At 37.4% G+C, this 27,662-nt stretch overlaps 1 protein-coding gene across 1 annotated transcript; it reads right to left on the bottom strand.

Annotated features, from left to right (window-relative positions):
• Positions 1 to 38: 38 nt before the first annotated feature.
• On the bottom strand, positions 39 to 27,383 carry LOC135071741 (GATOR complex protein Iml1). Its single transcript, XM_063965531.1, has 26 exons — positions 27,150 to 27,383; positions 26,938 to 27,075; positions 26,118 to 26,287; positions 25,621 to 25,887; positions 25,386 to 25,528; positions 25,101 to 25,288; positions 24,289 to 24,766; positions 23,266 to 23,411; positions 22,729 to 22,944; positions 22,358 to 22,498; positions 20,679 to 20,846; positions 18,846 to 19,063; positions 16,965 to 17,176; positions 16,355 to 16,529; positions 12,875 to 13,072; positions 11,455 to 11,538; positions 9,185 to 9,267; positions 7,637 to 7,708; positions 6,773 to 6,971; positions 6,138 to 6,243; positions 5,528 to 5,752; positions 4,837 to 4,997; positions 2,998 to 3,166; positions 2,183 to 2,414; positions 859 to 958; positions 39 to 300 (listed from the first exon to the last, which is right to left on the bottom strand). Exons 1-26 carry the CDS (start codon positions 27,190 to 27,192, stop codon positions 97 to 99), a joined length of 4,536 nt encoding a protein of 1,511 aa, XP_063821601.1. The 5' UTR covers positions 27,193 to 27,383; the 3' UTR covers positions 39 to 96.
• Positions 27,384 to 27,662: the final 279 nt, after the last annotated feature.

The raw sequence follows: 27,662 nt of genomic DNA, 5'->3' as shown, positions 1-27,662 counted from the left end.
TTTTCATTCATAAAGCCATAATATAAATAATAGTACTATTGAAAATATAAAAAGTTTATTCACTTAAAATTATTTGACTTATATTACATTAATAAATTAACAGGATTTAATTCCTTGAGCTGCCTCCTGTAACTCCCAACACTGATCCCAAAATTGACTCAGTCTTTGTTCTTGGTTGGCGCAGAAATGTTTGAAATCGCGCAACATTCGCATTTGGAAAGTCTCGTCGCCTGTAGCAGGTGTTTGCGACCATTTCCACTTCTTAGATATCATGTGATTCCACGACCATAAGAAGCCCATCTGAGAAACAGAAAAATAAATATTGCGTCATTCATCCAAAAAATCAATGTAGTAGAAGGAAAAATATAGCAAAGGTCATTGCTATTGAAATTTTACGCGCAGTGCAGACAGTGACTGGGCTTTACCGGTATGGAAGGTGATTTCCAAAAACCTAATCTATATACTATAAATGCGAGAGTAACTCTGTGTCGCTTTCACGCCTAAACCACTGAACCGATTTTGATGCAATTTGGCATAGAGTTTTGAGTCTCGGGAAAGGACATAGGATATTATCCCGGTTTTTGAAACAGGGACGTGCGCGTCAATGTTTTTCTGTCACAGACAAAATTCCACGCGGGCGAAGCCGCGAGCGGAATGCTAGTATAAAATTATGTTTGTTTATATTTCCCACTAAGGCTAGTAGTGCACCAGACAGAGACAAAACTAGTGCAAATAAACATAAATGTTTACAATTTCAATACACAATAGAAATTGATAATAACTGAGCATAATGCAGTTAATAATTGATAATTTGCAAGCCGCTTCCGATAACGTGTTATCATAGCTGTTTATACGTACCCTCCTGCTGTTATCGTAGTCGTCCTTGTTTTTCCCGCTCACGTGGCGAGTAATGTACCCTTCGTGAGGACTGGGTGCTGCTTCAGAATGCACCGGGTATCTGAACAAGGGGAGAAAGTAATTTAGTTTTACAGTTACTAGTTTAGCGATAAAGTATAGAATGGAATATAAAGTAGTTTATTAATCCAATGATTCAATTAATTAAGACCGCTTTAGCTTAAAATGGTTTTTTTTAAGGAGTGATTGATTATCTTCTTTAATGCCGACAGAAGACAACTAACAGTGTGTCTCTTGACTGTATCTGTAATTAATAAAGCTGGGTCGAAAAAGCAAGTCTGTCCCACTGTTGTATGTAATGGATTCGGAAAAATATAGCGGGTAAAGACGACAATGACGACATTATTTCTTCTATTTTCATGTAAGCTCTCCCACAGAGCTTGTTACGGCATTGATTAAATGTATTTCAAAAGTTTATGAAACAGTAAACAAAATTAAATGTCTGCGTCAACAGTGTGCGTGACGACACAGTTGAAGGAAGGTCGTTCAACCCTAACATGTGTATAGTTTCACAAATGACTAATAACCAAAACTACGCCGAGAACTCACGTTGAGTCAATAATACGTTCGATCCGCGGAGAGCCTCTGACCTTGACTATCAATCTTTAACATTGAGGTGTAACTTAGCACTGTAACAATAGTTGGCATGACTAAAATTGAGGAAGCTGTATGTACAGTCAACTACAAATCTAATTTGAATCATTACCATGGATTCTTAAAAAAATATCTTCTAATAATAATTTATTAAGATGTAAGTAAAATTCATGACATTTTGACCTTAAAGAGCATTTTGCTTTATTTTGATAGTATGTATCCACAAATAAAGAGAGTTCATTTTAACATATTAACTATTTAAATAACACAAGAAATAAATGGCCGACTGTACATTCATTATACACTTTATGATACTTTGAAGCCACAAAGCAGTTATTTTTAGAAGATCAATTGACACTAACACTAATCCAGATTGATAGTTCAACGAGAAATAAATTAATGCTTTCGGGAAGAAAATATTTAAATTGTATCAATTACGTAATAGGGTTATTTGTTTGTTTAGGGTACAAAAGGCGAATTTAATGTCATATGGGATTATCCTCCAGTTAACCTATTGCATATTATAAACCCGTTAACCTCTCGTGGTAAGCTAAATAAATAAAGAGTTCGACGCGCATTTCTCGGATATCAATTCAGCCAATCCAACACCGACATCATTGGGCTATTGTCGTTATAAAGTTCATTTACATGAAAGAAAAGGTTTTATAGTTACCTGCTGGCATTCAAAGGTTTGTTCGGCGGCTTCGCCCTTAGTGCCCTCTGTTCCGACTTGACCGTAGTCGGGATGAGTATAAACATGTTCCCAGTGACGTGGACATATAGATGGTCTCCCACTCCGGCCGCGTGAGATGTGCTCTCTACGGTACATTTGATGAAGCCGAAACGGCCTACTATAGCCTCTTGGAACAAGAATAGCCGCTCGAGCCATGTGTCTTCAGGGAAACCTGTAGGAAGGTCAGCGTGTTAGTTTGGTTGTAACCGCAATAATATTGTAGCAGGAAAACCACTGATTTTAATTATTATATAAATTCGCTAGCCACTTATGAAGATACATGATATTTTGCAGCATATGTAATAACATAATCTTAATAAATCAACGTTTGAATTGAGAATTAATTAATTATAATAAACATTCAACGTTATCTATCACAAATGGCAACGTTATAACCATGTGGTTATCACTATAGGGAAAAGTAATGTAGAAAATATTCATAACATTAAATTAGCTATCAGCACTGATATAAATAGGTTCTTGCTCGACATAAACAAAAGCATGTTTTATGAAAATAGATTTGTGGTATATTTCTTATAATAATGAAATTAGTAAACGATCAGACACCATTTGACGTCACTTGACCGATTAATTAAAATGGAACACAGCAAAGAAATGAAATTGAGCTTGCTTTTGTACACCATAATAGACAATTTTAGTTGCAAAATCGCTCCTATTATAGCTACGACGCTATACATTATTTAAAATCAACCTTTTATGAGCCTTACCTATTTTAGGAACTTTGAAAATTTTACCTTCAAATAAAGCAGTCTTGTTTCTGAGTAGGGGTTCCTCGTTCAAAGGCACGTAGATGGGCCCTCGAAGGGGGTCGGACTTAGATGTGAATGGCAGAGCGAGCGGGTCGGCCGGGATAGGCACCATTTGGAGGCGGCAATTCTGTGCTTTTCGCGCCCATCCGAATATCTATTGGAAATAAATAGTGCCTTTAGACTGGAGTACAGATGACTTTGAGCCTTAAGTATTATATTGGTAAGTATAATTCAAAAGTAATTTGACACAAAGGAATAAATACTACAATTTCTGTATTTAGATTTTATTATTGCGCATTTCCACACACAAACTAATAAAGTAGGCCACGCCCACTTTTACCACAACGAAAATAAGGAGACCCTTACATAATGGAGCATGTATTTTAGTAATTTGTAATAGGCTAGATGATAAAATTTCAATTATTTGGCCGTCAGACAGATAGGTAATTAGAAAATATTACTCATATTTTTTATTTTCTTTCATAATTAAATAATAACAGTGCTACATCGAGTTGAAATGGCGCGATACGTCACGCTTGAGTAGAATTTTTACTCAAAAGTGACGTCACGCGACATTTCAACTCAATATAATACTGTAATTATTCGATTATGGAAAAAAATAAAAAATATGAGTCTAATATTTTCTAATTATCTGTCTGACGGACTAAATAGAATTTCGATTTCATTACCCAGTCATCATCCCTATTGTACTGCTCTACTAATATCAATTCAGTGGTCGACTGACCCTAGAATCGGCAACCGTTTTGGGCTATCTGAAATACATTAACTTTATCTAATTAATACAGGTATAGTTACCAGCTCCGACACAATGTTTCCGCTAGCGACGGCCCACTGTATGCACATCTCGTAGGCCTGGTCCGGGCGGAAAGTGGCCTGGTAGCGCGCGTGACCCTACTCGATGCGGTCGCTCTTGTTGCTACGTCGATGTCCAAGTGTTTGTTCTTGTACTAGAACATAACTTACCAGTTCGGACACAATGCTCCCGCTAGCGACGGCCCACTGTATGCACATCTCGTAGGCCTGGTCCGGGCGGAAAGTGGCCTGGTAGCGCGCGTGACCCCACTCGATGCGGTCGCTCTTGTTGCTACGTCGATGTCCAAGTGTTTGTTCTTGTACTAGAACATAACTTACCAGTTCGGACACAATGTTCCCGCTAGCGACGGCCCACTGTATGCACATCTCGTAGGCCTGGTCCGGGCGGAAAGTGGCCTGGTAGCGCGCGTGACCCTACTCGATGCGGTCGCTCTTGTTGCTACGTCGATGTCCAAGTGTTTGTTCTTGTACTAGAACATAACTTACCAGTTCGGACACAATGCTCCCGCTAGCGACGGCCCACTGTATGCACATCTCGTAGGCCTGGTCCGGGCGGAAAGTGGCCTGGTAGCGCGCGTGACCCCACTCGATGCGGTCGCTCTTGTTGCTACGTCGATGTCCTAGTGCTTGTTCTTGTACTAGAACACAAACTTACCAGTTCGGACACAATGTTCCCGCTAGCGACGGCCCACTGTATGCACATCTCGTAGGCCTGGTCCGGGCGGAAAGTGGCCTGGTAGCGCGCGTGACCCCACTCGATGCGGTCGCTCTTGTTGCTCACATCGATGTCTGTTTGTTCTTGTACTAGAACATACACTTACCAGTTCGGACACAATGTTCCCGCTAGCGACGGCCCACTGTATGCACATCTCGTAGGCCTGGTCCGGGCGGAAAGTGGCCTGGTAGCGCGCGTGACCCCACTCGATGCGGTCGCTCTTGTTGCTACGTCGATGTCCTAGTGCTTGTTCTTGTACTAGAACACAAACTTACCAGTTCGGACACAATGTTCCCGCTAGCGACGGCCCACTGTATGCACATCTCGTAGGCCTGGTCCGGGCGGAAAGTGGCCTGGTAGCGCGCGTGACCCCACTCGATGCGGTCACTCTTGTTGCTCACATCGATGTCTAGGTGCGTGTTCTTATACAGTGGCACTGGAACAAATAGGTCAATGTTTGAATGTGTCCAATAAGATGTGTTAGTAGCTGAATGCTTTTTTTTGACTGATGACGCAACAACCGTTAAGTAATCGTGGAACCATATGTGTAAGTGCTATTTAGCAACAATCTTCTGAAGTGCTGTCGACTGTACACAGAAGACGTAAAACTGAATATTTGACATCATTTACCAATTTCAATCAAAGCAAATCATTCATTCTGGTTTCTAAAAAGTAAAACTCCTCCGTCGGTCTAAAACAACCTCCGCTCGAAACATCGATCGAAGCCGAGGTTACCGAACGTAACCGTACTACTTTACAAGATATCTGTCACAAATACTCACGGTCATTATCGCCATCGACCTGCATATAATTAGGGTCAATATTGTCACACAGGAAGGCAGAAACACTGGTGTCATCCGTCAGCGGACTCGATCCCGATATATCGATGCCGCCGCTCGATACATCGCTCGAAAACTACCGAGCGTAACCGTATTACTTTACAAGATATCTGTCACAAATACTCACGGTCATTATCGCCATCGACCTGCATATAATTAGGGTCGATATTGTCACACAAGAAGGCAGGTACTCCCGTGTCGTCCGTCAGCGGACTCGATCCCGATATATCGATACCGCCGCTCGATAAATCGCTCGAGAGCAGCGGCGAGCGAGGACCTAACACTTCCACTTCCATCCACTCGTTTTCGAAACTCTGCAAGTCGCCGAGCGGTTTCACGTAGTCTGTCAGCTCTGAAAGTGAGCACTTTTTTAGTATAGTACACAAATCATGAAGATTAATTAATATTTTGTTAAATTAATTTGAATTCAAGTGAGAAATCGTTATCGGTCACGGTTATTGTCATTGCTATTTCCCAATAATAAAGCGATAGTGAGCGATATTACACTTATTACTCTTTATATGGTGAGACCATTTAGACCATGGATCAACCAAGGAGAGAGTGAATAGGCACTTACAGGGCAGATATGTACCATCTTGACTGCATCTCACTTAACACTAGGTGCGATTGCGGTATATCTGCCTTGTCTTACATTAAAAAAAACTGTATACTGCATTAACAAAAACGCGCCAATAACGATTTCATTTTCATTCCAATAACATTGTTAGTGCAATAACCTTTGTCCTTCTTCTGGGGCAAGATGTGGTACATGTAATATCCGATGACGAATCGCTTCGTCGTGTCTCCTGAAGCGTGGCAGATCATCTTGTCTTGTAGTAGTTTCTAAAAAACAAACTTTCTTATATAAAACTGACAAGTGTACATATTTAAGAGAACCATTGTTATAAGGACTTAGAAATTAGAATAATGCATTCAAAACTCGTATCCATAGAAAGATAATATTAGAATCCATCCATCCATAACTAAGAATATTTTATTTAAATGACACGGTCAGATACGTATGTATATAGTATGTGTGTAGGAGCATAAAATAACATGGCGGTTGCCAGAATTCAGTTAAAGTGATCTAGCCAATTAAATTTCAGATTTCTCTGTTCTCAAATTAGTTGATTACAATATTTTGCATCTGTTGTAACAGCATTATGTACAGACAACAATACATCAAGATAAAAACTGGCATTTTATGTAGTTGTGATAAGGACTATTTTGCAACAAAAATTGAAAACTTGATATTTTGTCGTCCGTACTTCGCCTCTTTCCTCAGAAAGTCAAATAATATTTCATACCAAACTGTTTTCTAAGGCTTTTTTTTCATTTAAAATCTCCAAGACAGTTAATATGACTTATTTACCTCCATAATAGCTGTGGCTTTTTCATACGTGATCGCCTCCATATTGGCCTGTAGCCAGTGGATCGCGTATATGGAGACGAACGTGTGCGAAGGCAGACTGACGGTCTGCTGTAGGAATCCAACGCCAAGGTTGACGCTTCGCATTCGCTCGACGATCTCTGGCAGCGTGGAATTCGCTTTTAGCTTTGGCTCTATCACTCTGAAAAGGCATACGCAATTAGGACTACCGTATTTGAAAGAGCGCCTTCAAATTAGAGGTGTGAGGAAGCGCTGCATTGGCGGCGGCGCCACTTAGTTATGATACAATTTCTATAGTCTCGTCCGTGAGCACGTAGAATTTTGACCAATGACCCCAAGCTTCCCATACTTATCGCTCGCGCGTAATTATGTTGCTATCGCGCTCGCACACTCACTGCGGGTGCCATGCCAGTCGCACAGTCGCGACAGTAATATAATTACGCGCGAGCGATAAGGATGGGTAGCTAGTGGTCATTGGACAAAATTCTACGTGCTCACGGACCGGGCTTTAGAAGCGTAACACACGTCGCGTTTGTAACGTTAGTGGCGCTACGATTGCACCTCTAGTTTGAAGGCGCTGTAAGAATATGAATAAGATAAGCTGAATGCGGGTAGCGCAGGTCCAGTCATTGTGGAAATCCAAGGGCGAGGCTTTTGTCGACTCGGAAAAGCTACAAAAAGATGGTAGGAAACGGGAAAAATTTTCCGCGCTAATAGACTCCATATTATTATTTAGAAATTAAGATATGTATGATAAATTTCGATTCCAACAGAGATTTAGCTGTCTGAGTACCTACCCCAAACTATGTCCATATCACTATGCAATCAGAGATAGGTATAACTCACCCATCGTCATAAGTGTCTTCACATTCGCCAGTCTGTGACTGCGTTCTTTCGAGCACAGTTTTTGCTACAGCCCTGGAGGGTTAAAGAACATTATGAGTTTATTTTATATCCACCTAGCCAAAAATAAAAGAGCTCGATTCCTAAATCATTACCAAAATTATTTATTCCTAGGAACTATTTAAGAATCGAGCTTATTGACTAAAACAGCAGGCAATGCATTAGCAAAAGCCAAATCATTCAGAAGAAGTAAAATTATTATGAAAGGATGGAATATGCAGGGTTATTGTAAGTCATATTATCAGTGTCATTTACTTGATACAATTTAGTTTATCAAATAAGTAAATTGCGACTGTAGACAAGGTAACATCGCACCTAGCGACCGAGGCTAAATAGGAGAGTTCAAAAAGTAATTTCGGTCCATATTTGATACTTCGACGAGTATAAAGACATTTATCGATTGCTGTTACTTTGTCTAGGCCCTTAGATTTGGTATAATGGAGATAGAAGCGTATGACATACTCACTTGTTACACTGACTAGTACTTAGTGACTTAGAAGGTGATACTTGCTGCAATGAAACGTTACGGATAAGAAACAAGCGACCGCTGGGACAGGAGGGCTACTCCGAAGTTACGTAGTTTCGGGTCTATCTGTCACCGTCGTTCATGCTGGCTTCTCGCTTGGCGTGAGAGAGACGGCAGCATTCGAAAAAGCGAATAACGTTTTTCGGAGTAACCCCGCAGGCCTGGGCAAGCATTCCGCGGTCATACAGCATAAAGTAGGGATACCAAGAAATAAAATACACAACAATAATTTTGAAAAAGAAAGGTATCAGCCAAATTCACGAGAACTTGACTATATTGGAGATTAGAAAAATAAAAAATACATAGATTAAAAAAACTCAATATAAATAACAAGGTTAATAAACTTAATAAATAATAACGTTGTGATAATGTCGTGATGTGAAAAGAAATGTCATGCAACGAATATAATATCAGTTTTAGAAGTATTGGCGGTAAAACTGATATTTGCAAAGCACACCGTGCCACACAAAAGCCCCCTTTGACATGCAATATGAATATAAAATCCAAATCATTAAGTTTTAATGTGCCTGATAATAATAATTGCCAAGAATAATCAATAAATGATAGCAAATCATGAAGCACATCCATACAAAATGATTTAGATAGAGGTGATGCCATCAATTTGTAAACTTGTAAGCTTTACCTATTTCATATCTTGATAATAGAATCGAATGACAATGATCAACGTTATAAAGAATCAAATGAATTTATTGAGAGATGTGTAGATGTGCGAGTGTATATCGTAAAACAGATATTTTCTATACTTGTCGGTTTTGTTTCAGTACAATTTGAATATATTTGTTTTTATTTTAGTAAAAAATCAGTAAGATATTATGACTACTTAATTTTGGTCTAGATTACTCGGCGTGAAACGTCCAAGGACACTATTACCAAAAGAAAACGTTTTACGTATATGGCAATAAGTTTAACACATTGATGGCAACACTGTACACGTCGGTACTGACATGGCCTCGATCCGGAGCCGCGGCCGGTCCGGCAGGCGGGTGCTGCCCACGCGTTCCCGGAACGGCGAACTCGACACGCCGCCCTATGCACAACACTCACGTTAACACGTCAACGGTGCTACCACCTGTAGGCCTGGGATACGCGCCACGATACACTTTTATCGATTTTGCACGATAAGACCATACATTTGTCGTCGATAAGATTGTATCATGGCGCGAATCGTAGCCCGGCTGACCACCGGCCTACCTCTGAAATACCGACCGAATAGTGAAGGACAATGTAAAGTCGGTTCTTTTAAAAGAACGCTAGTTTTTGCATAAATATTTTTACTAATGTGGGTAGTGTAAACAATTTTTATGTGCAACATTTGAAAGATGAGGTGTGTCGCAGTACTGTCCAAGTCTTATAAGTACACTGACGTAAATAACTATAAAGTTTTGGAGCGATTGTTTTGAGATAAATTTATCATGTCTGATTTAAGGTAAGTGATAGAAAAAGTGAACTCCGTAACAAGTGGGTTAAGTTTAATAGTTAGTACAGTTGTCAGCACATCTAAATTCGTCGTTTATTAGTTGTTTGATCCACTGTCAACTGAACCTCTTTATCTAGGGGCCAGAATCACAGTTGCAGATTTTTAATGGTGTGCTCTTTACATTGTCCTTAAAATACTCAACGAAAACGAATTTAATTCGCAGTGATAAGAGTTAAACTTATTACTTTTTAGTATTTGGTCAGTTTCTCAGAAAACAAATTATTAAAAATTAAAAATCTACAAAATTAACAGAATAAGCGAGCAAACAATATGTGTATGTAATATTTAAGTGCATTCCGTGCATAATATTGCATAATTTTATAATAAGCAGTGCAGGTATATACGCATTTCAGAAGTACAACGCGATCGCTTTGATGACCTTCATGATAATCAATGCAAAGTTTTTTCAGTTTGCTAAACAAATGGATATGGATGTCTTACAGTTTAATATTATGTAAAAGCCTTATCACGATTCAGGCGTAAAGTGCTAATAGTGTATTACTACATACGTATTTGCAAACCAGAAGTAGAATCCACCTCTTGAAGACCCGAAAGAAAGTTGCACTGTTATGTATAAAATTACGATTAAATATTAGCTGTTATTAGTACGGCGGCACTATCTATATCAGATTGTTACTTATTAGAGTAGGCTCTGTATTATATGCCACTCCAAATTTTAGTTAATATACCTGTGATTACAGACCCTGTGTCACGGAATCAAAGTGCTTATAATTTTGCCAAATAAAGTAATGCAGAAAATAATAATTTTGACCTATAATTAGAACGAGTCAACGAGCAAACGAGCAGACCTGGGTATATTTTCCTTTGTTAACATGTCATGTACATGCTTTAATAACATTTAAATGCTCTGATGTACTTACATATAATACACAGGAATACCTATTACACTTGATAATGACCACAAATGCCATAGACGAATGTACGAACGAAGTATGGTCTGTCTCATTTGGTCGAGGTATAAAATGATAAGTGTGGGAGGGTGGAGGGAGGAGGGAAGGTACATCACTAAACAATAACTACGTAGACGTGACACTATCACCATAATGTTAGTTTCATATACAAATACAATTTCCCATCGCCAATTAAATTAACAATAACATCTTACCAAATTTGAACTAGCCTTAGTAATTACCTTTACAACCTTTTATAAATTGATTTAGTATGTATTATATTAAATATACCACCTGCTTATGCTTACAAAACTATGACTATTTTTAAAAGACATCAAAAAGTTAAAAGTTCCCTCACAACTAACTATTAAATTGGTCTGAAAAATACAAAACTTCAATAAAATTAGAGCTACACTGTAAATACTTTCTCTATTATGTTTAAAATAAAATGTTAGTGTCAAGTCTACGCAACTGGAGCTGCTTGCAATTCGATTTGGTCTGCCAACGATCTTGATAATTGATTGTATCATTTTACTATCAATACTAAAATCTATTGAAAGTAAGAGTAGATCGAGATCAACCCGCAATCATAATTGAATTTTACTTTGAACATAATTATATCAATTGTGAAGATCGTCTACAATTCTAAGATCGTCAAAAAATCGAATAAATCTGCAAATAAATTATTTTTTCTTCATCCTCAAACAAGGCAGAATAATGCCTATTGAAAATCGAACTTATGTACAATTAGCGATATCTATGCGAAACCGCAGCTCTATTGCATGTAGCTCCCCGTTATCATTCAGTGCATCGGAAACAGTTGTACCTGGGCGCTCCGAGTCAGCATCGAAGTTGAATGGCGGCGGCGAGTTAGCGCGTTGTCCGCGCCCGCGCCCACCGTGCCCGCCATCTGCACGCATCATCACTGAACAACTGGCCGACCGACCACCGACCGACCGAACATCCGCCGACCGACTGACCATTCGACCTCTGTCGCCTCCAACACCGGGCCACCCAATAACACATACTGAGCGTCCACGAAACGAGGCTTTTCATTAACTTACAAACTAAACCGCGGAGCAATAAAAACTCCGCGGTTGACATCCTACGCTACCGATACCAATTCGACTCGCGTCTGATCTGTGTACGATTAAAAGTTATTCGAGTTAATCTCATGCTTCGGACTCAAACAGGAAATTACGGGCAACACGTTGTGTGCAACATAAAAGTAAATTAAATTCGAAATTATAAATTAAAACATACATGCCCATACCACATACATGTAACATTTCATTGGTACACTCATCCATAACTTGCTATTTACTCAAGAAACTAGTTTCATTAATTCGGTATAGGTTTTGGCAGCATGCAGTCCACGTTTCAAAAGCGGTGAAATCTAATTTCATGTTTGAGTTTCCATCTTTGTGAGTTCAAAACAGGTAAGTTACAATTCAGTTTAATATTTTCAAGCGCAGGCAAACTCATTGTCTTGTAATGTAGTTTCTGCTTTATAGATGTGCTGTAAAGTTTCATGCAGTGCTGTAGTAACTACGTGAGATTCTATGTGCAGATAAATATTCATGCTATTATTATTTATACGTATATACAATTTATTTATACATATAAACAATGTAAGACTAATTTTCAGTCAATGACAATTAAAATTTTGAAAAAAAATCTCGTTTGAGCAAAGTTTCAATACGAATAATGAGCATTATTATAATTACATCAAAATGTCATCAATGAATGTTACGTTTTATAAGATGCACATTTTGATATAATGAAAATTATTTTTTTCATACTTACAATCGTCAATAGAACCTAGATAAAAAAAACATACCAATTACATTAGATATGGGTTTCATTTGATATATTCGATTCGATCGATACAGAAGTTAATAAGGCCAGACAAAGACAGAAGAAAAAAAGGTTACATTTATAAAACTGGTTACCGGTAATAAAAGTACACATTCTGTAACTGATAATTTGATTGAAGATACTAAGAATTGTTAATTTTTTTGTGTACGTTTTTATGAAAATCTGTTATGTATCATATTTTTGTTTAATCGGATAGAAAACATGCAAGAGTTAACTTAGAACGTCATTATCGAGGAACGTTAAACCACGTTTAGGCCGGTGTGTAATACAATTTGAACGAATGTTTCAAAATTTAAAATAATTTGAAATATTTCAAAACTAGCACAAATGAAACCCACACGTCACTATCATAACAATAAACAACTCACCCGCTGCTTGTTGGGCCTTTTGACCTTATTGAAGTACAACTCGGTCATCTTTAGGAAGCCCTCAGTCAGGTGGTCAAGATCCTGCCTGGTGGGCGTGGGGTAGATGTCGCAGTGAGTCGACTCGTCCTCCAAGATCTGTTTTGTGGCCGGGTTGTATAGAGGCAACAGGAGCGTGCGGAATCGCCAGTATTTTAGTGCCTGGAATAACATATTGATTATTGAGAGGTGGCAGGATGGGTTCTATATTGGCTCACATAAAATTCTAAATCCTATTCTTTGTCTTACTACCGATTTGTGTTCATAATAATCTCTCTTCATAATTTTATTTTTCATACTTTTTTTATTCATACATTTTTATTACTACCATCGGAGCTCTTATCAGTTAGTAATCATAATTTTTTTATCAATACTGTTACTACTAAGAACCATTTAAAATACATAATTTTTATTTTCAGATCTTTTTTTTTCATAACATTCATTGATCATATTGTTTTAATTAATAATGTTGTTACTAAGAACATACTTCAACTCATAATGTTGTTGTTCAGAATAATTTACTTTATAACAGACACTCGTATCTTTAAAAAAATCATATACAGGGTGTTTCTTGTAAGGTGTCAAGCCGAAGGCAGGTGATAGGTGAGGACTAGACCTATTGATTTCACCCCCATGTATGTTTTACGATTTTTCATAGTTTAGAAGTTATCGTTAATTTTGTGATTTTTCAAATTGTATGACCTAGTAGGCTTTAAATTTTTTTATCTTTTTTTTGGGTCGACTTTTCTCAGATTTCTTTTTTTTGTCAGATTTCCTATTAATTGCAGATTTTTGAAAAAAATAATCAACTTCCTATATTTGATGCAAGATACAAAATTTTTGCTAGAAACATAAAAAATATGCTTTTAGCGGAACATTCTAAAATTTTCAACTTAAAAGTTAGAAAAAAAAAAGAACTTCCATAGGTCCAAAATAATTTTAAAAACTGCGCAGTTTTCTGAACTTTCATAATAACACAAAAAAACATGTACTTAATAGGCCATTATTTTCTGTAATCGCTCCACTCAAGTGGCAAGTTGGAGATTCCGTTACATGTTTTTGACTTTCTTAAGACTAAGTAATGTTTGCAATCCCTTAAGTTTACGTTATGTAGAACACATTTAGAGACAATATCTGAAAAGAACATTTTTTATCCACAACGAGGAAGCTCTTGCCCTTCATCTGGTATACAATAGGGAATATGAAAATATTGATGAACTGCGGACAAAGCTGACTGAAGAACAAAACTAAATTAAAATGAAGAAGAAGGTTTTACGAATAATTTTTTTGCGTCGTTGTCGAATGTGCATTCAGGTCAACGGCGGATATTTGGAACATTTACTGTAAATTAAATCATTACACCCATTTTTGCTCTCTCTCTCTCTCTCTCTCACACACACACACACACACACACACACACACACACACACAAACTCTTTCCCTTTCTCTCACACTCTAATATGTAGGTATATCGAATTGAATCGTAAAGTAACAACCACCACTGTGGTCTAGTGGTAAGGCCACCTATTTAGGACAGCCAATTCTTCTGTGGTTTAGAATTCCGAGTGAAGCTCGCTGATCATCCATCAGTTTCCATCAGGTCAGATGAAGGGCAAGAGGTTCCTCGTTGTGGATAAAAAAATGTTCTGTTCAGTTATTGTCTTTAAATGTGTTCTACGTAACGTAAACTTAGAGAATTGCAATTAGTTAGTCCTAAGAAAGTCAAAAACATGTAACGGAAACTCCGACTTACCACTTTAGTGGAGCGATTACAGAAAATAATGGCCTATTAAGTACATGTTTTTTTGTGTTATTATGAAAGTTCAGAAAACTGCGCAGTTTTTAAAATTATTTTGGACCTATGGAATTTCTTTTTTTTTTTTTAACTTTTAAGTTGAAAATTTTAGAATGTTCCGCTAAAAGCATATTTTTTATGTTTCTAGCAAAAATTTTGTATCTTGCATCAAAGATAGGAAGTTGATTATTTTTTTCAAAAATCTTCAATTAATAGGGAATTTGTCAAAAAAAAGAAATCTGAAAAAAGTCCACCCAAAAAAAAGATAAAAAAAATTAAAGCCTACTGGGTCATACAATTTGAAAAAATCACAAAATTAACGATAACTTCTAAACTATGAAAAATCGTAGAACATACATGGGGGTGAAATCGATAGCTCTAGTCCTCACCTATCACCTGCCTTCGGCTTGACACCTTACAAGAAACACCCTGTATAATTTAATAGAGTAGATAAGCATGCAGAGCATGCAGCATGCATTGGTATCTGATCGTCTCCGGCGCTGCGGGATGTGCAGCCCTTCCGCCCTTGCGTAACGAGGCTCAGGCACCCACGCTTGCTTCCGCAGCTTCGGCTTTTTGGATCGCCATCGGCGCCTTCGGCGCCTCGGCGACCAGCCTCAGCCGCTCCAGCTCACCCGGGCGCCTGAGCCTCGTTACAGCGGGCGAGGGCTGCCCTCCCTCCGCGCCTCCGGCTTTTAAATTACACTCTAGGGGTAGGGCAGACAAGACTACGTGGAGTCGGTTTTCCAGCGATTCGTTTCTGTCACGTTAGTTTTGTGGCACAAAATATTGCCTGTTTTGGACCATTTCAAATTAATTTAATGTTAAAATACGATTTAATACGAATATAGACATCATGATTTTCAATAATATGGATAAATACACTTATGAGTAATAAATTTATGAAAACAAATATAAGGATACATCACATTTATGAATATTATAGTTATTTATTCGAATGATTATGAGTTTCGATCATTAGTATAGAAAAATATATGAAAACAAATATTAGTAAAAACTAAGTGTATGATTAGTGATATTATGAATATCAATGATTATGTTTTTAAATATGTAGGTTTTAAATTTTTTATGAAGAATGATCATTATGGTATCAAATTGTATGAGAAATATTTTCGGACCTCCAATGATAGGAATTGAAAAGTTATGTAAGAAAATGCGCTACCGGCAGGATGAAAAAGGGTGATGATCGTCGTGCTTTGTACGTTATTGGGGTGGTTCACAGTAAAAGACTGCCATAGCAAAAACGGGACTTATCCCAACAAAATTTATCACCACTGCATCTCCTGTATTGCCAGGATCTACAGCTTGGCCTCCAACGAAACCCAACCAGTGAAGGTTGAGTAGTCCCGGGGATAGCGTATCGTTCCCTTCTTGGAACCGCTACCCGCTACAAAGACGATACGGTACGGAGGAAACAACAGTAGTATCCTTTTAAATATGTTTTTTTAGAAAGTTCCGTTGCTGTTTGTTCTAACTTACCTCGACTAAGGCGAAGTCTGTGTCTCCCCTGGTGCAGATGTAGTGGTCCATGTAGTTCCAGTTGTAGGTCTCCAGCTTCTCAGTCGTGAACGAGACCCACGACACTTCGTACGTGTCGTGGTTCGGCAATGAAGTTTGTTCTAACTCACCTCGACTAAGGCGAAGTCTGTGTCTCCCCTGGTGCAGATGTAGTGATCCATGTAGTTCCAGTTGTAGGTCTCCAGCTTCTCGGTCGTGAACGAGACCCACGACACTTCGTACGTGTCGTGGTTCGGCGCGTGGAAGCGGTAGCGGTAGTGGATGTTGAATGGCGGGTATGGGTGTCTGTAAAAGAGAAAATATGTTGAAAATGTAAGACCGAGTTTCATCTTCTTACTTGAACTTTAATAAACGTCAAAAATCTGTCAACTCCATATCAAAAACACCGGTATACTTACGGTTAAAGTAAGTTTGTGCAACCCATTTTATTCAGTCAATTTAAATAGAAACAAGAACCTAAATCTTACAGAAGTGCATAAAGATGATTTTATTTTAACATTTAAAAAAAAATTTGAGTACATTAGCCAACAAAAGTTGTCGTTGCAAGAGTGTAGCTATTACAACTGCCACAATTTGTAACAGTAATCTGTAACATTATAATTTATTCGTAACTAATCGTTGCATTCGTATGCTTTTGTATCGGATATTCACACCTTCACGGCTTTTAATCTTTAACCGTTTTACCGGTGTATTGTAAAAAATAATGATTTAACTTTATACCTGGGTCTATATCTCGTCACAGTGATGGTGGAGCCGACCAGCGTCAGTTTGTGGAATATCCTGCCGATAGACAGCAGATATCTCTTGGTGGGGGCCGCGTTGGCCGGTTTGCTCAACTGGGGGGCCACTTTAGACGGCGGGGGGGCCGCCGATGACGGGCAGTTCGACTCGATCATGTCGTTTTCGTTCACGCCGACAATCAGTTGGAAGCCCTGTGGGGTTAACTGAAGTTTTTAGTGCTCCACCAAATAGTGTATCTAGCTGATAAGTCTCTTTAAATGAAAATGAATCTTTATTAGTGACCGACCGAATATTCGTTTTCGTTTTCGTTTTCGGCCATTTTCGGCCAAAAAATGGACATTCGGCCATATTTTCGTTTTCGGCCAAAAACCAGCCGAAGCTTCGGTCAAAACGAATATCAGAAATACGTGAATGAGATGGTGACGTTTATCTTTCCGATATCTTCGGGAGTGAATCTGGTGCACTCATGGTTCCAATCAGACTTGAACAGACGCGGTATTGTCACACTCTTTTGAAGTTGTGAAGTGAGGTTACGTTGTAAAGGGTGTCCAGCTAGAATTTTCCAAGTTCAAAATTAAATACAAATAAAACCAAAGAGTTTTCAGTAAGTTTAATTGTTTCAAAATAGAGTCTAATGCGGATTTGAAATACGCCATGAGTCACTGGTCGGGAGCCTACAGACCGTTCGCAGTTGAGCAATAAGTATTTGAAATGTATTGTCGAATGATCGATGAATGTCTGATACCACAACTGCAACTGCATCCCGGTCAACTACGTAACTCTATTTCAGCAAGAAGGTGTCTCACCACACACGGAGAGTACCTCGATGGAGACACTGAGGATCAGCAAGTACAGGGACACACCCTAGCCGCCTCGGTCACCAGATGCGACTTTTTCTTGTGGGGATATCTCAAGTCAAAAGTTTACAGTAAACAATCCTTAAATAATTCAGGTTCTGTATGAAAATATCCGCCGTGAAGTTGCAGGAAAATTATTAACGCGATTTGCTCTCGCATAGTTGCGAATGTAAGGGTCCGGCTGTGAGAGTGCCTATAGTAAAACGGGCATCATTTATAAGACATTGCCTATAAAAAATTAAATCCGCATTGTTAAGCTCCAGTTTGCATTACCTGGTAATAAATAATAATTTTTGAAGTTGAAAAATTCCCACTGGTCACCCTTTATTTCTTCTTCACTTCCCAATATTTCAATATACACCGGAAATAATATTCTACTAAGAATTCATAATTATTTTTTTTGAGTTTTAATGCCGGTTTTCTTTAATCAATCCTTATCAAAATCAACTGTCAAACGTCATTATTTTTTTGGTCAAAACATTAACGGTTTCAAAGTTTTTACATAATTTCAGATTGGAGAGTTGAAGGTCATTTTCGTTTTCGTTTTCGGCCGAAAATTAGACTGCAGCCGAAGCTTCGTTTTCGTTTCCGTTTTCGGCTGAAAATCCATATTCGGTCGGACACTAATCTTTATTTATTTTAGGCCAATATTTGGTACTTTCTCCAAAGATGACTTCAGCAATAAGATGAGTAAAACAGAGGAGTAAAGCTATACACATCGGAAGGCGTCTTACAGTAGCAATTTGTCTGGCGATTTCATTACTTCTGTGTGAAAAGGCCCTTAGTAAGATATGGGGTCTCTAATTTATAATACGGAACCCTAATTATAAAAATGATACACGGTCATTGATCAAACTCAATGCTGAGGCCGCAATACAAAATATAAAGACTAAAAATACGAAAATAGCATCAAGACCTCTTTTACAGCCGGCACAAATAGATGCGACAGAACCTTAGCAAGTTTATCAACTTTTTATAAAAACTGATTCTACGAAAGATTTACCTGCGCCAATCTCTGCGAGACCAACTCTTTAAAAACTTCCATAGTAGTGAGCGGCTCTTTGTAAATTGCTCTGTTCTGCGCAAAGTCGGCGTTAACGTCGTCAGGCAACAGATTGTAGTCCGACACCAGATAGTCATTCTGCAGCGATCGCTTGTCGGGGAAATAGTCGGTCGTGATCGGCAAACACGCCGGGATCGTGAGTGATTTCCAGTCCACACCTAAATAAATAATTTATGTTAATTTTGCAAATCTATTTTTTGTTTCTTCTGAATGATGGCCATACTTGGCGAAAATTGACTATGGTTGAATTCTTTTTTTTACAACAACTAGGTACATATTTATTAATTTTGAACAATTTTAATATTCAACTTTAGGATGTTTATATTAGTACATGCTTTTCTGTGAAGTCAAATCTATTTTGTGAAATGAATAATGTTGTGTAAGTGAATGAAATATCGATATATCGAAAGATCACAAGAGAGAATCGAATAATAATGCAGATGCATATGAAAAATGGACGTAATATCGGTCTTTTATAATAAGAAAATTAGAAAAAAAAAAAATTTCCATAGCATTTTGGACAGCCAAAGCTCATGCTGATTAAAACACGGAAAACATGCAAACACACATGGATATTAAAAATATATTTTTAGAAACATGGTATTATTTGCAGCCAGAGTAACATTATTTTTGAATAAGCATGATTGCATCACATATTTGTTTATAACCGATTAACTATTCGTATCGAACTAGCCTGAATTTTGTAATCTATGAAGCGTTTCCAATAAATTGTAACTACAGTCCCCAATAGCTAGTATTAATCACTTTTAAAGCCTGTGCGTTTTATTTGAGACTAAACATCTTAACGAAATTGCTTTGAACATCTATCTAAATCATTTTTGATAATTATTTTCACTTTTTTATTTTAAATTAACGTAAAGTTTATTAAAAGGGCTGTCAACAACTGATAACTCAAGCGGTTAATATTATCGCACAATAAAAATTACAAAAAAATGTTTTTTTTTTGTTTTCTATTACGTATGTATTTTAATTTTGAAGGCTTAAAGCGTCCATAACTTATGAATGTTTCCAGGGCTATGTTACCAACATAAATTTTTAACTTACCTCACAATATTAGTTGGACAATAACATAAATTTTAGTGACAATATAAGGGGACATAAGAACATCTAAATGCGTGTTAGTGCCATCTACAGCGAAGCATCGCCAAGATGTCTAGTCTTTGCACTCAGGCTGTATGCAGTAACTACTCGATGCAAATCCAATGATATATCAAACCTATGGCTCGGTTCGCTTCGCGTTGCGATCGGAGGCACGGTATCAATGCGGCGATAGGTACCATGAAACATTAAAAATGATATGAACATTTAACATCGCTGACAAACGGGCTATTTAAAAACATATGCCACATTTCAATAAAGCTACATAATATTGATAACCCAAAATACATCAATCATAATGGACTCTTGTTATGTAGATGATTTGATGTTCCAATCACCCCTCCAATTTACTGAAATTTGTTAGGTTGTTGATGATTTACATACACACATGAATGATATTATAGTCTGATATTATTATAGTCAGGTAATTCGAAACAAAATCTCAACAATGATGAACAAGTATTGAATAATGCAATTTTTTTATCATGCATAAAAAATAAATAAATGTAATCTCAGAGCATTTTTTAACATAATTACAAAGTTTTTAATCTATTTTAAACTTCAATACTGTTCATCGACCAATCAACACCTCACTCACACGTTCACTTTCTAGTTGACGTCACAAAAACACATTTTCAAGATGGCAACACCAACCTGTGGTAAGGGCGGGCGTCCACTCCTGTTCTCCCGTCGCGCCCCACAGTAGGGCAAGCGATGCGTTGTTAGTGGTGGATGGAGGCCCTAAAGCGGCTCCAAACACGCCCCCTGTGTTCGACGTACTGATCATGCGCTTGCGCCCAATCACGTTACCTGTCAATATATCTATTTAAAATGGTAAAATAATGATTTGAGAATATAAATCAGATATTTTTCCTGGAACAAAGTAAAATAATAACTAAAGTAGGATTCCTCCCGTAAATGAAACTACTGCACAGAGGGCCCGGCAGAGGTCAAAAGTCGAAAAAATCAGTTGTCTATTAATCTTTTTTTATTCACGCAGATAGGTAGTTTAAAACCTCTAGTTTAAGAAAATATAGAAGTACCAACATGTTTCTTAACAAATTGGTATACTTTTACGCGTCAGAAGTCATTGATTGCAAGCCTAAGAACGGTTGCTATCAGCGCGTCCTAAGTTTATTGCTTTGTTTATATAAAGTTTTGTTTATAAATTGTATTTAAAACTAGTGCATTTAACAATGGAAATCCTGGAAAAAGGTAATGTGTAACTTGTTGTCAAAATTTTAAAGTTATATGGCAGGTATTAACATGTCAAATATGATGAAAATAATTGATAATTCATTGAATATTTTTAGACTTTTAGTTTAGTTCCCCGTCGTGCCCCGTAACAATTTATACGTCATTTGTTAGCTGACAATACGCTTTATTATATTTTGTATGCAATTTCACCCAAGAGTACCAAAGGTCTTGACAGTAGAGGTCCAAAGTTGCATTATTAACTTAGTTTTGAAATCCAAAACAATTTATTTTTCTGTTCTAGGCTAAGAAATTCATTGCTCGTTTTCAAGATTGTTTGTATTTGAGCAATGGAATGTTACAAAAGTCACGAATGCTGAAAAGTCTCGTCTTGTGTACTAGTATCTAAAGTTATCATTTAGCTAGTGATGAGAAAAATATTGACATGAAGAATTTAGAAAATAAGAGTGTAAAAAAATTGTGTGTATTTTAAAAAAGCATCTCAGTCTACAAAAGTTTTCAAAAATAGACATTCTGACTGGTTAAGCGATCCTTATATCACTGGTTTGCGAAATTTGCCTAAAAAAAGGAAGTCTTCTTTACCCAAAGAGTGTATTACTTTAATTTCAGTAGAATAATATAATATTATACAATGTTTCACAAAGTATTTTATTATGTTAGGAAGTTTTCCACTTTTGACCGCTGTTACATAGACGCGGGACCACCGTGTACTGGTACCAAAGGTGTCTAGTTACAGTAAGACAAGAAAAAATTTACCCTTATTCTAGAAAATCACTGTTTTGTTTCTTTACTTAACATACTTAAAATCAATAATAATAATACTTCTAAGGCCCGATTCGACCAATATTTTATCCGAGAATAACTCCTGGTATAACTGGCACCTTTACAGCTTCAGTATGGGAAATATTCAAAACTGACGATTTATTCTGAGATTAATATTATTTACTATTGTTTGGTCGAATTCACCTTTAATATTTATAAATACGAGTGATAAAAAGTAAGTCAGTTATGTTACCAGAGTTATAAATAAAATATTCAACCCTGACACCTGACACCTGAAAACAGATTTCTTATCTAATATAGAAGTCTATTTAAATTATTTTGTTTTCAATGCTCACCATCAACTTGGTATATAGGGTGATTGTTCCCGATGGACGATCCGTTCTCCTTGGGCTCCCGAAGGTGGTCAGGCCTGGAGGTCGGTTCTCCGGCAGGTCGCGCTTGGTAGTGGTGCTGTTGTATCAGCACTCCCGTGGGACCTGGATGAGAGCGATTGTTAAAATAGTAAGACTTGCTAAATGAGTAGAGCGAGAGAGAGTATATGACACTCATAAAGGGTTCATACTCAGAGAACAATAATTAACAAACAAGAATTTGTAATACGCGTACATATTTGAAGACATAATAAAGATTTTTATGATATTTCCTAAATCCAAACATACATATTTCGTAATTGAATGATGACGATAAACTACTGAAATCACAATACCTTTAGGGAATATATGCGTCCATCTTCGTCTGTTACTGGTCAGTTTGACAGTAACGTGAGAGGGGTCGAACGGATTGATCAGTGCACGACCGGTCCGGATAACCGGCTTATGTGACGAGATAGAACTCCTCGGGGATAGCCGGTTCGAAGCCAGCGGGGAGTCAGGCACGTCGCTGCTGGAATCGTATGCGGCTGGCTTGTCTGGAACCAAAAATTCTGTTTAAGTTATAAATAAGTTTTATTTGTTTTCAAGGTAAACATACAAATTGTTTTAATCTCATACATACATCTGTACTATAATAATATAGGGCCCCACGCACGCACAGCATTTGCCACGGGCCTCGGATGGTATAGTTACGCCACTGAGCAGAGCATCATGAAAGTTGTTTGCGAAGAAAAGTCGCTGACACATCTAGTGTAACTATACAGTTCAAACAGTTTTGCTAAATTACTATTGTGTGTGATACAAATTATAAGTTCCATGTTGTATATTTATATTTACGAATAAGCCTTATTCAAGTTATTGTAGATGCTTACTTGCACTAATCGTCAACATGTCCCCTAAACTGTGATGTATGTCCGGGTCGGACATTTTCCTGTGGTGTGAAGCGGGAGGGCTCCTTCTGTTTATTCCCTCCAAGCCTGCCACAGACGTCTTCTTCGTTCTATTCACTTTTTGTACACTGAAATGTAAACAGTGAAACATGTAAACAAATATACGAGTGCTGATGCAATTATAGTATTGTTCCTTTTTTTGGTTTGTTGCCTCAAACCGTTGCAAGCATAAACGCCTGAGTGACCAATCAGGTTTTCGTACACTTGGAAATCATAATCTGTGGCAATTATCTAGCCTTTGTTTGTGCGCCCAGAGCGATATTTAATCGCAACGAACGGTGCTTCAAGGCGTATAAGGCTAAGAACTCATGGTGCGATTTTAACCCGCGCCCGCGGCGGTTGCGGGCCCGCAGCTTCTGTAGAATGCAAATACTTATGTAAAAACTAATGCACAACTCACGACGCGGTTTGCGCCAGCAGCGGGCACGGTTGTATGCGGGTCCCGCGACACCGGCGGGCGACTAGTAGAATCTCGCGGGCCGCGGTAACCGCAGTCTCGGCGGTTTTCGCCCACGCGCTCTGCGCTTGATCGGCGGGCGACCATTTTGTACCAGTGACTTAGAGCGGGTGAAAATTCTTAGAATAACCGCGCAAATAACCGCTCCCGTGACTTTTGAAATAAAACCGCAATACCACAACCGCCGCGGGCGCGGGTGAAAATCGCGCCGTGAGTTCTTAGCCTAACACTGGGAAATACAGCGGCAGAATTCAAATGCATGAGATAGTGGTACTAACATAAAATGTAGCTTCTACTAGCGATGGCACGCACTCCAAAGCGGTGTTCAGAAATTATGTATGTACATTCGTAATATTTGGTTGGTCTTGGTTATTTATTATTGTATTTTATGAATCTAACTAATATAGTACAAACACATTTCGCTATGGGTAAACAACAATGATTTTAGCAAGTATAATAAAATTATTAAACCATCATCAAATTATTACCAAGTGCTGTGAGCCGGCGGCAATTGAAATACTTGAGCGTCATACGCATCGTAGTCAAATATCGAGTTGTGCATGTACTCGTCTTCCTTCACCAGTTTCCCTTTGCGTTCATCCTCATACATTTTCTTCAGAGGCTCCTGGCTTTTCCGCGGGGGCAATTTGATTCTCGGAATGAAGTTTGAATATGCGACCTTTTTGTTCGTGGAATAAAAAGACAAGTTGATCCAATGGGGCATAGAGTAGTCGTCTATGGAATTGAGGTTGTTGTCTTTGTTGTGGAATTTGAGGAGCGGGACCGCGTGTAGCGGTTGTTCGCCGACGCAAACCAAGTCGCTTCCGACTCCGTTATCTATGATTCGTTGCTTGGTGACGTTGGTCAGTTCCCTGTCGACTTCGAAAACTCCGACGCCTGGGGTTATGACCACGCTCAACTGTCCCGTTCTGTCGAAACATCTGTCCAGATAGTGCTTTTCAAACACTGAAATTGTAAAAGCAATATTAATTTATATGACTGGGAAGGAAGGGGTCTCATTTACTGGCATGAATCATATACAGAATGCGGACAGATATATTTGACGGAATTGAGTGCAATTTTGCACTTTATTTTTCTCATATGTTTGTGTAATCACTTTAATTGGTACTATAAATCATTATCATTGTTTCAACTTTATAACTGCCATCCATAAGAAAGTAGAATAGAAGTCGGTTGAAAATTAATGATAATAATAATGGGTCTATTAATTATATTATCAACTGAAACATTTCCATTCGCATACCGTAAATATCAGAAAAATACATCTACAATTACTTGCCATTTAAACTCATATTGAGGACTTCTAAAAAGTTCCCTTGGGCAGCAGTGGAATTGATTGCCGTGGGGATTTCCATGTTGGGTCTTTCGTGATATTGTAGAACTATCTTTTGATAATCTGTGAACAGTCTTCGTAACTGCAGTAGAACATTTGACCAGTCTTCATACCTCTCATTTTGTACTGCCACTCTAAAAAGATTTTTTCAAATACATATTTTTTGAACTTTATATGCAAGATTAGTTAGCTTTTAATACATACTGTACTATAGATAAAATTTATGTATACCTGTAAAAGTCTTCATAGAACCTCCCCCTATAGTCTTTTTGTAAACACTCTTTCATATGCTGAGGAAATTCTTCTAAAGACTTGGCCTTATAAAATGTTCTAGAGAACAGTACTATGGTAACTTCATGGTTACTTCCATTTTTCTGTAAACAATATTTCAAAAATTATTTATAGATAAATCCTGTAATTATTAGAGCTGCAAAAATATATGAAGAGATTATTTGCTTAGACATACCTTCCATTTAGCAAAGAGATCAGCAAGAAAGCCATTAACAGCTTTTTCAAAATATAAATCACCATGTATGTCAAAATCCCACATTTCGGATGACATCTGAATAAACAGATAGACCATAGAAGTGGATGACCTGAATACAATTTTTGTGTCTTCCGTAATCACCCCGCAAGCCACTCGGTCTCCTTGTGACCACATCTCGTATACCTGGCATCTTATAGCTCCGCCACAGTATTCAATCTTTTTGTTTAAATACACACAAGTGCTAACCTGAAATCACAAAGACATTGTTTATTTACCAATATTGTTTGTCAATAGATAAAATTATTGTTAGATAAAATCAATTTGCTTGCATAGTACTACTATTACTATGTAGTACGTCACTATATTTTATGTAGGCAGACAGCACATCAGAATACACATTTTTGTTGCAAATAGTACCTAATTCAACAGACACCAGAATGTTTAGCTTAATGTGCTCTATAAATCATAATCCTTACCAAGTGATTTTTCAACCTCCACATTTCAGATCTGCCCATGTACTGGTCTTTGAATGTGAGCTCCACTGAGTCCAGAGCCACTTCAGTGACATTGACGATATTAACATAAACATCGGCAAAGGTCCTAAGTTGGAATGTGGTCGCGATGCTCTGTTCCACACTGATTGTATCTACAAATAATCAATAATCTCTATATTAAGATTGACTGAATAAAAAAGTTGTTCAGGCATGAAGGAATATGTATCCTATGACTTAAATATCAAAGATCCAAAATATTTAAAAATTATACTCTCATAGTAGGTCCCTAAGAATAAATTTTTAATATTCATTACATGTCAAATTTTCAACACAGGTTCTTTGTAATAATATTTAAACAAATTGTCAAGTAATGGTTTAGGTATTCCATTAGAGATCCAATAATAGACTGTTAAATATATTAGTACTACTCCACGATTTAGACCTTATCATCATTGTTAATGACTTAATTAACAATAAATTATGTGACATGTCTTATTTATTTACATAAATATTTCTGATTGGGAGTAAAGGTCTTTTATCATGTAATATTTAAAAAACAAAAACATAGGGTTTACGACCATCTTATTTTGATAATAGTAAAGGATATTCCTACCCTCATATTCATAATGGAGGTATTTTGTGTGACTCATATAAATTATTTCGAATCGATTATCATACATCATCATTTATCAGGAAGGTTGAGAATCAAGTTGTCAATTTTTATAAAAAATATTTATGTTGTATTAGTCATGAACATTAGAAAAATATCTTTTTTTATGACTGGCATGCTGCAAAAACTTACCTCGTCCTCTTCCAGGCACATCCACTTTTGTAACTTGCAATAATAAACGTGGATAATCATTTTCAGGATGGTAAATTTCTACAATATCTTTTTCTTTCAACCCTGGATAATCCTTTAGGTTAATTATGAGATCCACAGCTGTAACAAAAGTATTATGAGGAATCTTAAACATAAAAGGATATTTTAAGAAGAATAATGTAATAAATACTTACGGCTGAAGCTGGACTGATGCACGATGAGCTTGAACGATTTCATGATAGATTTTTAATAATTTCCCATGTTTAAAATATTATCGAATCAGCAGAAAATATTTTTGTATAATTTAAACAGTTAATCATTTTTAAACACACACACGAACCACAGTAAAAATACAAGTTTATTTTCTTTCGGTTTACAATATTTTTAGTAGATTTCACTGACTCAAACAAACACTGCTCAAAAGTCAAGAACCATAGAGAAAAGTAATACATAGGAAACAAGAACCAAGAACCAAAAACAAAAGTCAAAAACCAAAAAAATTCTTGAGGCCAGCGGATTTTTTTTATAATCTATAATAGTGATGGTCAACACGAGTAGGTAACTCGGGTTAACTCGAGTTGGGCGTAACTCGAACCCACTCGAGTTGAATTCCCTCTGACTCGAGTTCGTATCGTAAACCGAATGGAACCGACGTGAGAGCTGGCAGCCCTGCCTGAGCCCCGATTACGGTAATTTTTAACGTCTCC

Source organism: Ostrinia nubilalis, chromosome 5 (assembly GCF_963855985.1).
Source record: "Ostrinia nubilalis chromosome 5, ilOstNubi1.1, whole genome shotgun sequence".
NCBI classification, from domain to species: Eukaryota; Metazoa; Arthropoda; class Insecta; order Lepidoptera; family Crambidae; genus Ostrinia; species Ostrinia nubilalis.
The sequence above is the reverse complement of the archived record's forward strand: the minus strand, read 5'-3'. Positions and strand labels throughout refer to the sequence as shown.